The sequence below is a fragment of the Colossoma macropomum genome, unplaced genomic scaffold, assembly GCF_904425465.1.
Source record: "Colossoma macropomum unplaced genomic scaffold, Colossoma_macropomum, whole genome shotgun sequence".
NCBI classification, from domain to species: domain Eukaryota; kingdom Metazoa; phylum Chordata; class Actinopteri; order Characiformes; family Serrasalmidae; genus Colossoma; species Colossoma macropomum.
Window position 1 is genome coordinate 42,677,888 of NW_023494793.1, and position 18,771 is coordinate 42,696,658.

Below are 18,771 nucleotides of genomic sequence, written 5' to 3' on the forward strand. Positions count from 1 at the left end.
TGTGGGCAGCATCCTGTGACCACTGATGAAGGACTAGAGGATGACCAACACAAACTGTGCAGCAGCAGATGAGCTATCGTCTCTGACTTTACATCTACAAGGTGGACTGACAAGGTAGGAGTGTCTGATAGAGTGGACAGTGAGTGGACACAGTGTTTAAAAACTCCAGCAGCACTGCTGTGTCTGATCCACTCAGACCAGCACAACACGCACTAACACAGCACCACCACGTCAGTGTTACTGCAGTGCTGAGAATGATCCACCACCCAAATAGTACCTGCTCTGTGAGGGTCCATGGGGGTCCTGACCACTGAAGAACAGGGTAACAAAGTATGCAGAGAAACAGACGGACTAAAGTCTGTAACTGTAGAACTACAGAGTGAAACTATATGGTCAGTGGAGCTGATAAAATGGGCAATGAGTGTAGAAACAAGGAGGTGGACTTAATGAAGTGGCTGGTCAGTGTATATCTTTCTTATTATTAAATCAGTTATTTTTTCACAGATTTTTATGACATAAAGTGCCACACCTGCCCTCTAACGTCCACTGGCTCCCCCTCACATCAACATTAAACTCACTGGATTCTGAATAGAAGAGCTCTGATGTAACACTCTGCTCCATTTTCAGAGCAAACGACTCCAGCTGTTTGGAAACCATCTAGTCGAGGTCAAAAGGTGCTCCAGTCTGAAGATCTCGGTCACTCACACACAAAGCTACGTCCCCCTGCTGCTCAAATTCTGAATCATCAGAAGATAAACACTGAGTCAGAGAGGGAGACCTGCTGCAGACCTGGATGAAGCCTATTTCCAGAAGAAACCATTTTCTCGATAATAAGAACGCTCTGGATGTTCTGAAGAAAAAAGAAGCAGCTTTCTTTAGAAAAGAAATGAGCAATTTAAAGTTTTGTTTTTGGCCAGTTTTTTATTTTTTGCTTTCAAAAACAACTTCGAAAACTTTCAAACATGAAACATACAGTTTGTAACTATAACTATGTTAATTATAATAAGGCGATTGTGAGATGATATTCTGGGTAACATTTTAGAATAACAGACTCTAATAAATAGTACTTTAATCATCTAATAGTTTGTTAATTAAGCAATAGAACACAGAGGGAGTGTGTTATTGCGAAATATCATCACGGCTGTGATTTGGTCGCCGTAGATCATCACTAACGAACTCCGCCCACTCGCTGCACAGCCGGCAGTTCTTCTCCAGCTCCTTACACTAAATTCCCAAACTGTCATCACCACCGAGCAGCTTTTCAGTCGGCAGCTGTGACAGAAGAACAGCTGAACAACCTGGAATCAGCCAGAAATGAACCCAACACCATTCGCCAAACGTGTAGTCTGATCTTCAGAGTCTGACCGAATCAGACTGAGCCATAAAACTGCTGCAATATCAAGTTCAGCTCAGTTTTGTCAGTTTTTGCCAGATCAGTATTAATGTTGTTTTGTTCCAGCCAGTCTGTAAAGCATCTTACAGCCCATTTAGTTTGGCGAATGGTGTTGGGTTCATTTCTGGCTGATTCCAAGTTGTTCAGCTGTTCTTCTGTCTCAGCTGCCGACTGAAAAGCTGCTCAGTGGTGATGACAGTTTGGGAATTTAGTGTCGTCTCATCTTCAGAGTCTGACCAAACCGGCTGTCGGTCAAATGTGATCTTAAAAGTGTCCATTTTCTGTTTGTGGCAAAGTAAGAAGTAAAAACGTTTAAATGTCTTGAGCGTCTCCTACAGCTGTCAAAGTCGTTGCTTAGCAACGGCGTCTCAGTGGAGTGATACAGATTTTGTGAAAAACCTGTGATGTTATGGTGAAATAACAGCACAGTTAGAACGCTTCTCAACCAATCAGCTCACGTGGCCGGAACTAACTGTTGTATAATGACTGCTAATGCTTGTGTAATAGTTACATATGCATTAATAAATGCTACCATTTGAATTATTAACCATTCACTTATTGAGATGTGAATAATCAATAATGAATTTGAGTTGCAGAAACCTGATCATTCTTCGAGCCCTTGATATGAAAAACAGTATATGTGACATTTTTTTGTAAATATCATTCATATAAGGATGATTTGGCACTGTTTGACGCCCTGTTTAAAATAAAGGGGTGAATAAAATGTAAATAAAGCATAGTTTGGCTTTTTAATGTAAAGGTTGTACAAAATAAAACAGAAAATAAAGTAACTGATATCCGAAAAAGTCGTTTAATGTTTAATATATGGTTTTGCTGGAGGGGATCAGTTTATAGGACTTAGTTATTTGATACTCGTTACTCAGTAAATACATAACTTGACATATTAAGCATTTACTTACTTGCATAAAAACAATTCATAATAATTCAGAATAGATTTTTTATGTCGTGTTTTAAATGATCAAGTACACTCTTAAAAAAGATGGTTGTTCAAGGGTTCTTTAGTAAAGGGAATGGTTCTATTTAGAACCATAAGTTCTATATAGTTCTACCTTTCATGCTTAAGTGGTTCTCTGCATGGTGAAATGGTTCTTCAGAGTGATGGAGAATGTGTTGTGTATGGTTCTATATAGAAGCTTTTCGAAAATGGTTCTGTATAGCACCAGAAAGGGTTCTGCTGTTGTTATGATTCTATATAGAACCATATATAGTTCTATATAGAACCATTTCATGCTTAATTGGTTCTTCAAATTGATGCAGAATGTGTTGTGTATGGTTCTAGATAGAGCCTTTTTGAAAATGGTTCTGTATAACACCAAAACGTGTTCTCCTAATGTGGACAAGCTTGACATCATAACAATAGCAGAACCCTTTTCAGGTGCTATATAAAACTTTTTACAGCTCATCCTCCTTTAATCAGAACAATTTCACCATGCAAAGAACCATTTAAGCATGCAAATGGTTCTATATAGAACGCATGGTTCTAAATACTCAAGAACCCTTAAAAGAACCATCTTTTTGAAGAGAGTAGTTATTTACTATCCTGCTATTTTGTAATGTATTAACATTTTCTTAATGCCTAGTTAACCATTACGTGGTTAATATACATTTATATACACTCATAATATAATAATGATAATGATAATAAGTTTAATGGACTTTGAGGAAGGACAAGGTGGAGCAGTCATGGAGAGATAAAGGAAGACAGTTCCATAGTCTAGGGGCCATAACACTAAAACTGCAGAATGAGGTTTTGTCAGAAGAAAACCTCGTATCTCCAAAACTGTAACTTTACAGGAGAAAGAAAAAACATTTACTTTACTTTTAATGTAAGTCAATGGAACCAAACGTCTTTCCAAGTAATTTTGGGACATTTTTTTTGGTCCATTATTCATGAATTTTACACACAATGTAAAGAGCAACAGGCATTTTCAAATTATGTCAAAAACTGAAAAATGGAGATACGAGGTTTTCTTCCGACAACAGCGATTTATCCTGTTTGTTGCAGTGTTTTATCAGCTCTGTGTGGTGATGCTGTTTGTACCTGTGTGAGCTGCTGGCGGCTCTGCTGGAGCAGCAGCGGTGTGAGGGTGCTGGTTTTGCCCAGAGAGGAGTGCAGGTCCTCGGCCGTGCGGCGGGCGTTCTGCAGCTGCTCCTGCACGGCTCCGGGGAGACCCTGCGCGCTGGACACTACACTCGCACTGGCCAGCCGCAACTGCTCACTCAAGCCACGAACCATAGAGAGAGTTCGCCACTCTAGCTGCTGCAGAACATGAACAGAATCAGAACAGGTTTATTTCAATCCATAATTTAGTCTTTGTGAAACTGATGGTTGAGTAAACAGACGATACAGAATACAAAGAGTAATTCTAAAGTAGTAGTAAAGTACAAATAAAGGCAAATAAACACAATATACATGCAAACAAACACCTATAGAAGAATCACTTTTGGTTGCATTAAGAACCTTTCAAGGGAGGCATTTTTAAAAGGGGAATTCCACCAGTTTTTTTTGCATAATTCAGTGGTTCAGATGTAAACAAAGTCATTCAGAGTGGTTTGATGTGAAACGGTACTTTGTAGAGAAACTTACCGAGTCAGATGTCTTTACAGTGGTGGTGATAGGAACCAGGGGTCGCGACGTCTACAACACAAATATAGCCATTTTATTTACTACCGAAAACCTCCAGTGAACCTACACGAGTCTTGTGAGCTTTTATATGTAATGTAATGTAAAATAGTGCTACATTCACAAAAAAATAATTTTCTTTGGGGACTATTTTGCCTCACACCGCCCTGCATGTATCCCTCCACTATGAATGAGTTTTAAATATCTTCTGAAACATATCAAAAAATAACGTTTCAAACATCAGGCAGCTCATTACATTTCATGTAATTGCTTTCGGTGAGGGAGCTTTTAGAGGTGGACGTCTGGTTCCTATCACCACCACTGTGAACAATTCTGACTCTCTAATTTTCAAAAATCGGTGGAGTTGCCCTTCAAATGATAAGAATGAGTATGAAGAACCATGTTGAAGTTTAAAGAACCTCCACATAGTGTAAAGGAAGCACTCTTCATGATAGGTGGGGGTGGTGGGAGTTAGAGGGGAACCATGATATCATTGGTTAATATTAGTTCGCCCCGCCTGCTGGTGCACGGTGATGTAACAAAAAATTAGAAGATGTTTTAGGGGCGGGGCTAATGCCATTACCTTTTGGAAGGTCTCTTTAGACGAGACCATATGATGAATCGTGCTTAATATGAGCGTAAACATTAACTAACATGGTGAAAACAGGTCAGTTTTGATTTCAACGCTAAACACTTTTGTTAAATCCTCTCCTACCTCCCCCTGATCTTCCACCCCATTAGGCTCCGCCTCCTCTGTCTCCTGCCCCTCCTCCTCTTTGGGCTGCCCCTCCTTCCACTCCTTCCAGCGCTTCAGCAGCTGCTCTGGAGCGCCCCCTAGCTGGCTGGCGGTCGCGCGGGCAGCGCGGGCGGCCTCCAGCAGGTCCAGCGTGCTGGTGATTTGGGTCACGGCTGCGTGTGTGGCGTCCCGGGCGCTTCGGGCTTTGATCAGGGAGAGCTCCAGTGCTCGCTCTCTGACGCGGGCCGAGAGCTTACCCAGACGGACGAAGTAGCTGGAGGTGGAGCTCAGGGCGGCCCCGCCCTCTTCGTCCGGCAGAGGCTCCGCCAGAGCAGCTGTAAAAAAAAACAAAAAAAAACAGAAAACATAACTGGTCTGATGAGGTTCTGAGGTGGTGGTTAATTGATTCAATATTGGTTGCTTAATTGCTAAAGGTTAATTAATAGCTAATAATAAAGTTTATTAATAAGAGCTTTTGTAAAACACTAACTATAAAATAGTTCATAGTTCAATAGTTCAAATAATTCATTTCTACATGACCGTTTTCCAACCTCCCTTTAAACAGACTGTTTTTGTTACTGCGTCTTTAAGACTGATATATGTAAATGAGCTCTGTTCTGATTGGCTGGCCCCTTCACAGGTGAAATGAGGCACACTATGTTTCAGCAAGCAACAAACTGTTGAATTTGGACTGAGATCCTTACAGATGAAGTGTGGTTTCTCTACTCAGTAGCCGGAATTGATTTCAGATGGAGTCTTGTGACTCCACACAGTAACATCAGCTCTGTGAGCTCTATAGATCGCCCTCTTCAAACTCTTTAGAAGATGATAAAAGGAATGGTTGGGTGAAAAAAACGATTTGCACAATCTTCCACTTTCCGCAGATACAGTCGAGCCGTGAAGACATTTTAGAGTTCATATTATGCTTCATTATTCCTAAGCTGGATCTCTGGGGCTAACGTAGCTGACAAACATTAGAAGTCAACAGTCTATTATAGCATATTTGCTGAAAATGCAGCCCCAAACATTTTCTCAATGTACTTAAACCACACCCAGGTCTACAGGACAGGACTGCTGACTGTTGGTGCAGTTCAGGATCAACTTTGTGATCAGCCTATTTAGACAGCTGGTGTTGTGCCAAAATCTGCTTCCCTTGTAGAATCTGACTTAACTTCGCGTTCACTTGCGTCATGTGAACTTACAGTCATATACAAAAGTTTGGGCGCCCCCTGGCGAGTGTTTAATTGCTCTAAAAATAAGTATTGAAGTGAAAATAAGTTCTAAGTGAAAATTAGCAAAAAAAAGTAGTATGGCTTTTGTTTTTTTTGCAAATTGTAGTGTAGATTTAAATTTTTTTTTGCTGAGTTTATCATTTTGGAAATGTAAAGTGTGTTATAACGTTCGCATGCCATATTTTATGTTTTATTTATTTATATATTTTTTGTCTAATTAGCAAAAAAACTGCAATTGTGCAATAATTGTTCTCTGTTTGTTTATTTATTGATAGTATGTTTTAGCTGCTGTGTTCAAACCTCATAACCTCATTTTCATTGGTTTTTAAAATGTAAAAAAATCAGCTGTTCTTTACATTGTCTGAATATTTCTTGACGAGTGAACCAATAGAAATGGTCAAAAAATATTTGAAACAGAATCTCCTTACATTAACATGCATTTTGTCCTTCTCTGAAAAGATTTTGGAAAAAAAAAAACATAAAATGTAAAGTGTGCAATAACTTTTGCACATGCCATGTTTTATGTTTCATCTATTTATTTTTTATTGTCCAATATGTTAAATTAACAAATGAACAGTAACTGTGCATTCAAATGTTCTCTGTAGAGGATGATAAGGAACTTATTTTTCACAAAACGTCATACAGGGTGCACAAACTTTACCACAAATGTAATATGTAGCGTCCATGCAGTCGTATGCAAAAGTTTGAGCGCCCCTGGTCAGATTACGTTTCGTTGATTTTCTAAGTGTAAATAAGTGAACACGTCTACAGAGACACACATCTGCACATATTAATGAATATATTAATGAATTGTCTACTGAAGAAAACATACTGACGAAAAATTAGTATGTGGCCTGAGCAAAGATGACCCATTTCATATTTTATGTTTTATTTTTTCCCATCCAATGTGTTCAACTCAGCTAAACTTATTTTCACTTTGAAAATCAACAAGTGTCATTTGACAGGGGGCGCCCAAACTTTTGCATACGGCTGTATGTCTGCATGTGCGCGTGAAGGGGAGCTGGAATTCGGCACAACGCGGTTGTTTAAAGTGGCTGCTCGCTGCGTTCAGCTACTCAGGAATAAACTGCCGCATAGTAATAAACTGAATAGACAGATGTCCGTAAATGAGTCGGTTCTTGTTACAACCCCATTTCCGAAAAAGTTGGGATGCTGTGTAGAATGTAAATAAAAACAGAATGCAATGATATGCAAATTATGTAAACCATATTTTTAAAGGAAAATACTACAAAGACAACAAATCAAATGTTGGGAAGGCCCTGATTGTTTCAGCAAGACGATGCCAAACCACATTCTGCACAGATTACAACAGCATGGCTCTGTATTAAAAGAGTCCGGCTGCTAAACTGACCTGCCTGCAGTCCAAACCTGTCACCACTGAAAACATTCGGCACGTTATGAAATGAAAACTATGACAAATGAGACCCTGAACTGATGAGCAGCTGAAATCCTGTATCAAACAAGAATGGAAAACATTTCACTTTCTAAACTACAGCAGCGTCTCCTCAGTTCCCAAACGCTTACAGAGTGCTGTTAAAGAAGAGGTGATGAAACAGTGGTAAACAGGCCCCCGTCCCAACTTTTTTGGAACGTGCTGTTGGCATCAAATTCAAAATGGGCATTTATTTTTCAAAAAAATAATAAAATTTCAAAGTTTCAACATTTGATATGTTGTCTTCGTACTAGGAGTTTGCCTGTTCTCCCCGTGTCTGCGTGAGTTTCCTCCGGGTACTCCGGTTTCCTCCCACAGTCCAAAGACATGCAGTCAGGCTGATTGGACGTGCTAAATTGCCCCTAGGTGTGATTGTATATGTATGTCTGTCTGTCTGCCCTGCGATGGACTGGCGACCTGTCCAGGGTGTATCCTGCCTTCCGCCCAATGACAGCTGGGATAGGCTCCAGCACCCCACCGCGACCCAGAAGGATAAGCGGTTTAGATGATGTATGTATGTATGTCTTTGTACTATTTTCAATGAAATATAGGGTTTAAATGATTTCCATATCATTGCATTTTGTTTTTATTTACATTTTGCACAGCGTCCCAACTTTTTTGGAAATGGGGTTGTACATCGCAGAACCAATGAATTGAAAATGGGCTGTTTGTAGCATAGTTTTCATACATGGCCTGTATGAACTGAAGGGTGAACGATAGGTTTTGAAACTTTGTATATTAGCTTGTATATTAACTTTTTAAAAAGCGAGGGAAATTAGTTTTACATGATACACCCAACTAAACAAAGACGTGCACAGAGTTTGAGCGGGTTGAGAGAGGTTTTGTGGATGTATTTACAGAATTTGGGTGACTATTGACTTCTAGTGTTTGTTAGCCTCATAGCTCCAGCGCTAAACTAAAGAAGCAAACATTTGACTACATCTGGGGTGAGTGGGGTAAAACTGTGTAAATGATTTATTTATTTATTTTCCACATAACTATTCCCATAAAATATTGCTGAAGGTCACGTCATTCATACACAAGACTCACCCAGTTCCTTCTCAGTAAGCGGAAGGTGCTGGTCCACCCAGTCCTCAGAGCGGGTCAGAGCCAGACCCACTCCACTGCTGACCATCTGACCCACCCTGGTGCCCATGACTGTGTTAATGCCCTCATTTACGGCCGTACGGGTCATCTCCACACCCCCCAGGACTGCCCCCACCACCGCATCCTTCGCCCCCGTCACAGACTGGTACACCTTGTCCACCGTCTCAGACACCAGCTGCAGGAAAGACGACAGAGTCGCGTCCAGATTAACCCTTTAATGTCCATATCTGACATTCACATTTTAAATCTGAAGAAAAGTTTCAGTTTCATCAAACCGTGTGGTACTATGAGCAACAACAACAACAACAACAACAACAATAACAATAATAATAATAAAAAAATAATAATAATAATAATAACTGCAACTTATGTATTGCCTTTAATGCATTTAACATGTAACTTAAATCGCTTTAAAGTAGTTTGCAAATTGAAAACACAGAAAATCCTAATCACAGAACAAGAAATTGTTTATATAATACTTTTAAAGCATGAAATAATAAAATAGTTTTAATAATAAATATGAAGTAAATATCAAGTATAATAAATAAAACAATAAAAAAATACACAAACCAACAAAACAATAAAAGGAGAGGAGTAAAAACACAAAGTAATCAGATTTAGCAGTAAATAATCAGTAAAAGTAATCAGAAGGAATAAAGAATCTACACTGATCAGGCATAACATTCTGACCACCTCCTTGTTTCTGCGCTCATCGTCCATTTTATCAGCTCCACTTACTATATAGGTGCACTTTGTAGTTCTACAGTTACAGACTGTAGTCCATCTGTTTCTCTGATACTTTGTTAGCCCCCTTTTACCCTGTTCTTCAGTGGTCAGGACCCCCATGGACCCTCACAGAGCAGGTACTATTTGGGTGGTGGATCATTCTCAGCACTGCAGTAACACTGACGTGGTGGTGGTGTGTTAATGTGTGTTGCGCTGGTATGAGTGGATCAGACACAGCAGTGCTGCTGGAGTTTTTAAACACCTCAGTGTCACTGCTGGACTGAGAATCGTCCACCAACCAAAAATATCCAGCCAACAGCGTCCTGTGGGCAGCGTCCTGTGACCACTGATGAAGGACTAGAGGATGACCGACACAAACTGTGCAGCAGCAGATGAGCTATCGTCTCTGACTTTACATCTACAAGGTGGACTGACAAGGTAGGAGTGTCTAATAGAGTGGACAGTGAGTGGACACAGTGTTTAAAAACTCCAGGAGCACTGCTGTGTCTGATCCACTCGTACCAGCACAACACACACTAACACACCACCACCACATCAGTGCTGAGAATGATCCACCACCCAAATAGTACCTGCTCTGTGAGGGTCCATACACGCAGACCATTGACTGCACGTATCGGCTGTTCATACAGAACACAGGGGCAGAATAGCTCAGCACATCGGACCCCCAGATTTTATTAAATATCTACGTCTGAAGTTCTTCTTTCGGCTGCTTTGAAGTGTTTAAAGGCAGCATTAGCACTCTTAGCTTAGCAATTTAGCTGCTCAGAACGCTCAGCTGTACCTTGTCTGCTGGCTGGTGTAAGATGGGAAGCTTTTCCTCCACTTTGTCCAGCCCCTTCATGGCATACTCGTTCACCATGGCAACTGCAAAATAAATAAGTAAACAGACAAATGAGTGAATGAGCTTTATACTAATAATGCAAAAATACTAATTATTACATTAAATATAGCTCATTTATTGATAGTGTGGCATTGCTGCTGTGTCAAAATCTCATTTTATTGTATTTTTACTCCATTTGAAAACATCAACTGTTCTCTACATTGGCTGAATATTTCTTGATGAGTTGAGCAAAATATACAGTCCAAAATATTTACAGTAGAATCGTCTTACATTAACGTGCATTTCGTCCTTCTCTGAAAAGTTACTATCTTATTATGACAGTGATGTCCAAAAGTTTGGAATCACCTGCCATATTTACATTTTTTTTGTATTTTATACAGAGATAAAGTGGAAGTGGATTTAAATATTACAAAATATTCACCAAAAAGGTATTTCTGCATAGTTTCATCCAATATATTCTGTTAAAAAGAAGTGAATAAAATGTTATTAATACACTGTAATTATATATTTACATGAGCTTTTTTGTCACTCCATGATTTTGGAATGGGATGTCCAACAAGCTCGTAAACACTTTTAAAAAATGATGGTTCTCCAAGGGTTCTTTCATGATTAATTGGTCCTTTGGATGGTGAAACGGTTCTTTAGATTGATAGAGAATGTGTTGTACGTGGTTCTACGTAGCACCACCAAAAACGGTTCTTCTACTGTAACAAGCTTGACATCATAACAGCAGCTTCTACAGAGAAACACATTCATTTAAGCATAAAAGACAGAACTACAGAGAACTCATGGTTCTAAATAGAACCATTCCCTTTGCTAAAGAAACCTTGAAGAACCATCTTTGTTAAGAGCGTAGGTGTGATGGTCAGGTGTCCGCATACTTTTGGCCATTCACTGAAACTCATTAAACATGGATGTTGTGCAGGACAAAAGATCTTTGTCAGTTTCTACCACATTATTACCTCAACTTTCAGGTGCTGCACCTGAGTTACTGGGTTTGTTTTTAAGTGAAAAAACACAGATTAGTTTATTATAGTGATGAAGTTTGGGAGGTTGGAGTGGAAGTTAATGAGGAAATAAAAACGGGACAGCAGGTCTCACTCTGTGGCTCCAGTCTGTCCAGTATGGGTTTGGTCCCCGTGCTGGCCGCCGCTCCCAGCGTGCGGACTCCGCTCTCGGCCGCGTCCATGACCCCCCTGAGGAGAGGGACGTTGTCTTTAGTGCTGCTGTAGGCGCTGGACACCGCGCCACACGCCGAGCTGACCAGAGGCAGGTTACTGAACCGAGACATCAAGCTCTACAGACCAGAGAACATCACACTTCAAAAGCACTCAGACATGCAAGCGGCTCAGGTACATGTTTAAACCTGTCATGTCAATTTAAAAAACAAATATTTCTGTTAATATCTTGATTTTGCTGACGCTGTTGCTGGAGAACTTCTAGGCCTTCAAAGAGAGCCTAACGATTTCTGGGAACTTTGTGTTTAAACTCTGCACTCATACTTTTATTTCATTATTTTGTTTTACTTGGAAACAAAAGGGTTAAAATCTTGAAATGGCCAAGAGATAATTATCCAATCAGGATTGTTTTCTCTGTGGTAACTAGGTAGATAAAGCAATGCAAGCTCTCCCATTGGTTAGGACGTCAGGAGCTGGACAGAAGGCCTTTAGATTAACTACCAACATAATTAACAACAAATCATGTTCTGCTTTACAATGGGCGGGAACGAAACATGACTCAAGGTCTTAGAGAAGTTCTAGATAAGTCACTGACTGTGAATACGAGCTGTAGTCTGAGCAGGTTTGGGTTAGTTGTTAGGAATGTAAAACAGCGGCGGCAGCTCTATGTCCGAACTCTTTACTGATAGAGTCACTGTAAAACTGATACATACAAGCTCAGATATGTGTTGATGTCTTTATAAGCTTCTAATAAAGCATGTGACTTTTTCAAGCATCAAATGTCTGCGTTTAAGCCAGAACAGTCGGAAAATGATCATGTGCAACAGTGTTAGCGCTAATATAATGCTAGAAATCCAATAGTGGTGCTAACAATTCGTATGTTCGTGTAATAGATTTTTGTCGTTTATTGATTGAGTTTTGATATTTATGGCCCAGACTGAAGGACTAGCTAAAACACATGGTCGGCTACTGATTTTGATATGTAAAGAATATCGTAGCAGACCAACCTTGTGTCATTTTTATTGTTTATTTTCTTTTTTTTTTTTCCTTACAGAATTTAAAAAACGCCAGCTGCCCTTTGCTGGATGAAGCGATAGAAATGCTACAAAAATTATACGGAAAACTATTGTTCCATTAACTTCCATTCAAAGTTAAGAACGTGTTTTCCTTCTCATGTAAATTTACCATTTTGGAGATACAATGTTTTGACGATATGATCTATGAAAAGCTGAAAAATGTGTCAATTTTTATGTCATAAACTGCCAATTTAAACACATGAATAGGAACATACTTCACACTTCAAAGGCATTTTATTGTAACTCTATAAACTCTATATAGAACCTTTTTTAAAATGGTTCTAAACAACACCAAAAAGTGTTCTGCTATTATACACAAGCCTGACATTTGGTGGACCAAAGGATCGGGGGCTTAAAGCAGCGGATTAGAGAGAGAGTGTTCACACTGATACTTGCTCTACCATTTTATGATGACCCATTGTGCTCTGACACTTTCAGCCCTGAATGGCTTAAATGTTTTTTTCTGTCTCGACTCACCTGCTGATCCTGAGCAGCAGCTGGCGTTTCCGTGTCCATCTGACTCATTTTTTCACTCTCTGACATTGTGGACCAAGATAACCTGATAATAGACAGGAAAAGAAATGCAATACAGGTAGAAGTGAGGAAAAAAAGACGGCACAATAAATCATATTTTTATCGTTATTGTGATATGAGTTTCCACGATAAACACATCGTTAAGACCTGCGATGGCAGAACAGATCAAATTACCTCAAACTTGCAGAGATCATTACACTGCCAGCATTAACTGTTAGAAGCCTAAAGTGCTTCTCAGAGCTTGGACTGAACGCTGCTCTCCCACGAGTGACTTAACCACTAGGCTAAACAGCCAATTACAAAACAAAAGGCATCAAACATTAGGATTGTTCTCAAGCCCAGTATTGTTTTTTAGGCATGTGAGGCTGTAGTGGCTACTGTCACAACAAACATATTTAATAACAAACAAACAAACAAACAAAAAAATAAATAACAAATATCCTTATAGAAAAGCTGTTGAGGTAATGCTGACTGTTTCTCAGCCTTTCAATGCACAAAAAATGTGCTCTCAGTTCTGATGTGAGCAGCTGTTAGTGTTTCATTTCTTTTTATTTTGAAAAATAGTGAATGGTGCTTTTATAATTTCATATTCTGCTGTTTGCATAAAGGAGAGGTTGGTTAGATTTCTGTTTACATGTCCAAAAAAGTCTGTACTTGCTTCACATCCAGTCAGAGGCACACTATTATAATAATAACGTATTGCGTTACATTATCGAACATCAAATTTTATGTTATGCCCTACTGCACAACACATAGTTTGTTTATCATTATTGCAACAGTGATACTGCAGGAGACTGAAATATGCAAATTAAGCCTTTAAATAATCACAACAAATTCACTGTGATCATCCCGAAGAATGCTGCGTTTAATTGACCTTACTCAAATGTGTCAGTCAGCCGGACGTGAATAATCTAAATGATTATTTTATTGATTATGTTTGTATTCATGTAATCTGTAATCAGTGTTGGATTACATTCTGTAAACAATCAATCCTGAAATGGTCACATGAGGGGTTAAAGTGTAGAGTGATCTCAGATAAGCCCCCCATAAAGATAAGAGAGTGGTCTATGCAGCAATGAGCACTACATTTACCACCGCTGCATGCTGGGAGCCAGACTGCATTACTGACAGCATTCGATACTAATGTAAACATCAGATGAACAAATTGCCCGAATATGTACAAATGACTAAATGAAGGAATGTTGTCTGTTATCAGACCCTCACATTCCACTTCATATTTATATTACTGTTATTTATCTCACTGTATGGGATTTTGTTGTTGATATTATTCAAATGGGATGTTTTAGACAGTGATGTCAGAGTTTATCCTCCTATCACAGAAACCATTCTCACCATTTTCATTTAGAATTCCTCAAATTTTAGAAAAGGATACAGAAAATCTTCAAACTTTCCTAAAATCTATGCAAACATTTTTAAATCTTTACTAAAACCTACACAAAAACCTTCACATATTACTAAAAAATGACACAAAATTCAAATTTTACTGAAAACAACAAAAAATCTTCAAATCTTCCTAAAAAATATATTTAAAAATCTTCACATCTAACATGTGTGTGTGTGTGTGTGTGTGTGTGCGTGTGTGTGTGTGTGTGTGTGAAATCTGAATGTAAAGTGTGTCGATCACAAGATCCTCCCAGCATGTGAGTGTATCAGACAGAGAGTTCTTTCTGTGATAAAGCCAGTCTGGAAAGTTTTAGAGAGAGAGAGAGAGAGAGAGGGTTCTAAACAGAACCTTAAATGGAGTGAGAGCTCTCTCCTTTTTCTCCTCTCTCTCCCCTCTCGTCTCCTCTCCTCTCATGTCCTCTCTTCTCTCTCTCCTCTCATCTCTCCTCTCTCTCCTCTCTCCTCTCCTCTCCTCTCTCTCTCCTCTCCTCTCTCTCTCTCTCCTCTCTCTCCTCTGCTAGATTATGTTAAGGTAAACATCAAAGTGAAAAGATTCAACAGTTAAAAGTGAAACAAACTAAATTTTGTACTTAAAAAAACAGAAATCAATTTGATAAATATCAGTAAAAATATTCAATATTAATGAGAAGCAGATGTGGACAAAGAGAAAAAAATCCAAAAAACAAAACAGAAAATTAACTGTAACTTTTTGTCGTACCACATACTCTGAGAATGCTTTTATCTGTATGACGGTCATGACTGAGTTTCTTTAAATAAATTCAAATAATCAAAACTTTCTTTAGTCTTTTAACTGTTATTCATCCCGTGTGACCCGAAGACTGTATAATTATCGAACTTGTTGGTCAGATGGTGTGACTGAGCTCAGAGCTCACGGACCAAATTTAAAACATCAGACACGGACGTTAAAGTCCAACAGCTTCCAGTAGGTGACATGTTTTTACTTGCTGCCATTCACGAATGTGAAACCTGTCAGACACGCTGCGTCACCAAAACATGACCTGACTGGTGACAGCTCATCGAGCAAAGTCCAGCTCTTAATCATCCCACAGTCTGAGTCAGGATGGAGGAGCAGTGAGGTTAAACCTGCACAGCACAGACTCTCACATTCAGACAGAATCACTGGATTAGAACATGATTTAAATCTGTCAGAAACAAAGGCAAAGCAAGAAATCTGCCAGTACAGTGAGATAATCTGACTCACTAATGTTTCTCAAAACAAGTTACAAATGTCTAGAAATAAGTTAAATGACCTTATAAAAAGCTTACAATCTGAAAATGAGAAATATTCAATATACTGAATAGTTTTAACCCTTGTGTGGTGTTGATGTGTTTGTTACTCACTGGTCTGCTGGACCCATCACATTATTGATTTTTAAATCAATAAAGCCACAACAATATGTAAAAATACCAGATGTTTAAAATATCACAAGTGTCCAGCGTAGGGTTCTACTTTAGCAGCTGTAGCCAGTCAGCAGCCTGTCCATGTTGTCCACCCTCACACACACACACACACATATATAAAAACACATACACACACAGACACACACACACTAACAGCAGGCCATGTAGGAGGAGAACAGAGTGAAGGACACAGCACCTCCACACTTTTACTCCCCGCAGGTTCACCCAACACCACATGTGTAATATAAATGTGTGGGGGGTGAACAGAGTGAAGACACTGAAAATGGGTTATTTTATATGTTCTTCACAGAAAATGAGCAAAGACCAAGAATCTCATCTAATAATAGGTCCCAGCATTTTTTCTTTAGGTAAACATTGAAAATCCCACAGACCCCAACACCACACAAGGGTTACGCTATTTTTTCTTGACAAGAGACTATTTTTTGCAGTGCATTTAGCTCTTCAGTGAAAACACTTTCAGAGCTCAGAGCTCAGAGAGCACACAGACCAAATTTAAAATGTCAGATATGGACATTAAGGTCCAACAGCTTCTCCTGTTTTTATTGCTGCTTTGCTTTTTGCTTTCATTTTTAACAGATTTTAATCAAGTTACAATCCAGTGAATTCTGACTGAGCTTCTTTGGGCTAAATATTTTGAAAAAGCAGTGATGGCTGAATAATAAGCACACAAAAATAGTATGTTGTCATGTGAAATTATCTTAAATATATTCGAGGAATCTAATATTTCTTTTGTTGACATCGTTAACTTAAGTCAATGGAACCAGACGTCTTTCCAAGTAATTTTGTGCCATTTCTTTTGGTCCATTCATCATGAAATCTTGACACTACTTAAAGAGCAACAGGCATTTTCACATTATGTCAAAAATTGAAAAAAAAAAAAACAAAAATGGAGATACAAGGTTTTCTTCCGACAGCAGCGATATAACACCTCAAGTACATTAAGCAAAAATACATTTTTCAAATGTCTTTTATAAACACACTATACTTCTGTTCCATATGAGAGGCAAAACAGTGCCTAAAGAAAAGCTTTATGACAGTTTTGAGAAGATTTTGGCCTAAAACTTATTAATATTAACTCCAGGCATAGTGGAGGGATACATGCAGGGTGTTGTGAGGCAAAATAGTCCCCAAAGCAAACCTATAATTTCAGATTTTCTATTATTTTCCATCATCAAAATTCCATATAAACTCAGAAGACTCGTGTAGGTTCACTGGTGGTTTTAGATAGTAAATAAAATATCTATATTTGTGTTGTAGTCATGGCGACCCCTGGTTCCTATCACCACCACTGTACAGACATCTGAACCGTTTCACACCAAACCACTCTGAATCACTCTGATTACATCTCACACACTGATATTAAGCAGAATTTATGAAAAATTGGTGGAACTATACAAAGCATATAGACCATTAATGTATAACAGCTGGTTAGGGGAACTTGGCCGACCCTAACTAAACAATTCCACAATATTGCTGTGGAAATTTCTACAGGATTCCTAAAAGAATCATAATTCACACACTTGCTGTAGTTTAATACAGGAGACCACAGCACTATATGGAATATACAGAGTTAAAAGCATTATAGAGTGTTATAGTGGGATCATACAGCACTATAGACATCTTACATCTTATTACTGCAGTTTTATTTTAGAATGAAATGATGTGATGAAACACTACTCACAGCTCAGGGACTTGTAAGTTAACTGTCAATCATTCCTACTGTCTACTCACTGCCACAAAGCTGCTCAACTTTGGCCTACTTCCCTTCCCTCAACTTTCATTCTCTCTTCCTCTGGAAAAGCAGCACTTAGACTGCAAACCAAAAGCTGTTGCTGGAAATCGGAGGCTTCTTCTAAAAAATAAGACCCCTAATCTCAAAATCCCAAAGGTCTGGATGAGCTTCAGGACAAAACTTGGATGTTGGAAGGCTGATGTTAGCTCATTAGCTTGCTAAGTCCACTCCCACTGACAGAAACTAGCAGACTAACCTCTACAGCAATGAAAAACTGATTACAGCTCACTCTAAACCCATTCAGCGGTCATTCCTCTCCTTTATCCCCCCTAACAGTGGTGTGACTGTCACTGACCTGTCAGTATGGAGCGCAGTGTCCTCTGCTCTGCTGCTGAACTGTGGTTAAGCCTCTGCTAGTAGCAATAAATAGGCCCTGTTTAGGCGGAGTTCCCACTACACCAATCAGTCTCAGCTCCAGGGTTGTGAAACAGGCTCCATGCTGGTAGTATTCATTGATAGTGCTGAGTGCTATTAACCCCCTGAGCACAGGATCAACAGTGTCACTGATCTTAATCTGTGATATCAAAGATTAAATATGAGTAAATTTGTATATAATAAACTATCTAGCAGGACTGATTACTGTCGTCTCTCAGCTGGACAAAGTTGCCAGAGTTCTCACTACACTGATGGTTCTTCAAGGATTCTTTAGTAAAGAAAGTGGTTCTATCTAGAACCATGAATACTCAGAGAACATTTTGCATGATCAAAGGGTTCTTTGCATCGTGAAAGGGTTCTTCAGAATGATGGAGAATGTGTTGTAGGTGGTGCTGTGTAGAACCTTTTTGAAAAGGATTCTTCTACTGTTACAAGCATGACATCATAACAATTGAAGAACCTTTTATGGTGTTATTTAGAACCTGTTTCAAAAAGGTTCTATATAGAACCATCTAAGTCACATTCTCTATCAGTCTGAAGAACCCTTTCATGATACAAAAAACATGGTTCTTCAAGGGTTGTTTAGCAAAGACAATGGTCCTATATAGAACCAGGAACTCTCAACGAACAGGTTCTTCAAATTGAAGGAGAATATGCTGTAGATGGCTCTATATAGAACCTTTTTGAACAGGGTTCTATATAGCACCAAAAAAGGGTTCTGCTACGATGTCAAGCTTGTTACAAGAGAAGAACCCCTTTGGTGCTATATAGAGTCCCCTTTTTTTCAAAAAGGTTTTATATAGAACCATCTAAAAC

At 39.0% G+C, this 18,771-nt stretch overlaps 1 protein-coding gene across 1 annotated transcript; it reads right to left on the reverse strand.

Annotated features, from left to right (window-relative positions):
• Positions 1-713: 713 nt before the first annotated feature.
• plin3 (perilipin 3) lies at positions 714-17,491 on the reverse strand. Its single transcript, XM_036579775.1, has 9 exons — positions 17,470-17,491; positions 12,885-12,966; positions 11,255-11,450; positions 10,094-10,176; positions 8,509-8,740; positions 4,753-5,108; positions 4,002-4,052; positions 3,456-3,674; positions 714-737 (listed from the first exon to the last, which is right to left on the reverse strand). The coding sequence occupies exons 2-9, from the start codon at positions 12,948-12,950 to the stop codon at positions 714-716; spliced, it is 1,227 nt and encodes a 408-aa protein (XP_036435668.1). The 5' UTR covers positions 12,951-12,966; positions 17,470-17,491.
• Between the last annotated feature and the right edge of the window lie 1,280 nt (positions 17,492-18,771).

Excerpts from the sequence above, each read along its gene's own strand:
- plin3 (XM_036579775.1), bottom strand. The coding sequence starts at position 12,950 with ATGTCAGAGAGTGAAAAAATGAGTCAGATGGACACGGAAACGCCAGCT. Across the intron at positions 5,109-8,508 it reads GCTTACTGAGAAGGAACTGG|CTGCTCTGGCGGAGCCTCTG; the intron begins GTGAGTCTTGTG and ends TTTTTTTTACAG. Across the intron at positions 4,053-4,752 it reads GGGTGGAAGATCAGGGGGAG|ACGTCGCGACCCCTGGTTCC; the intron begins GTAGGAGAGGAT and ends TTTGTGTTGTAG.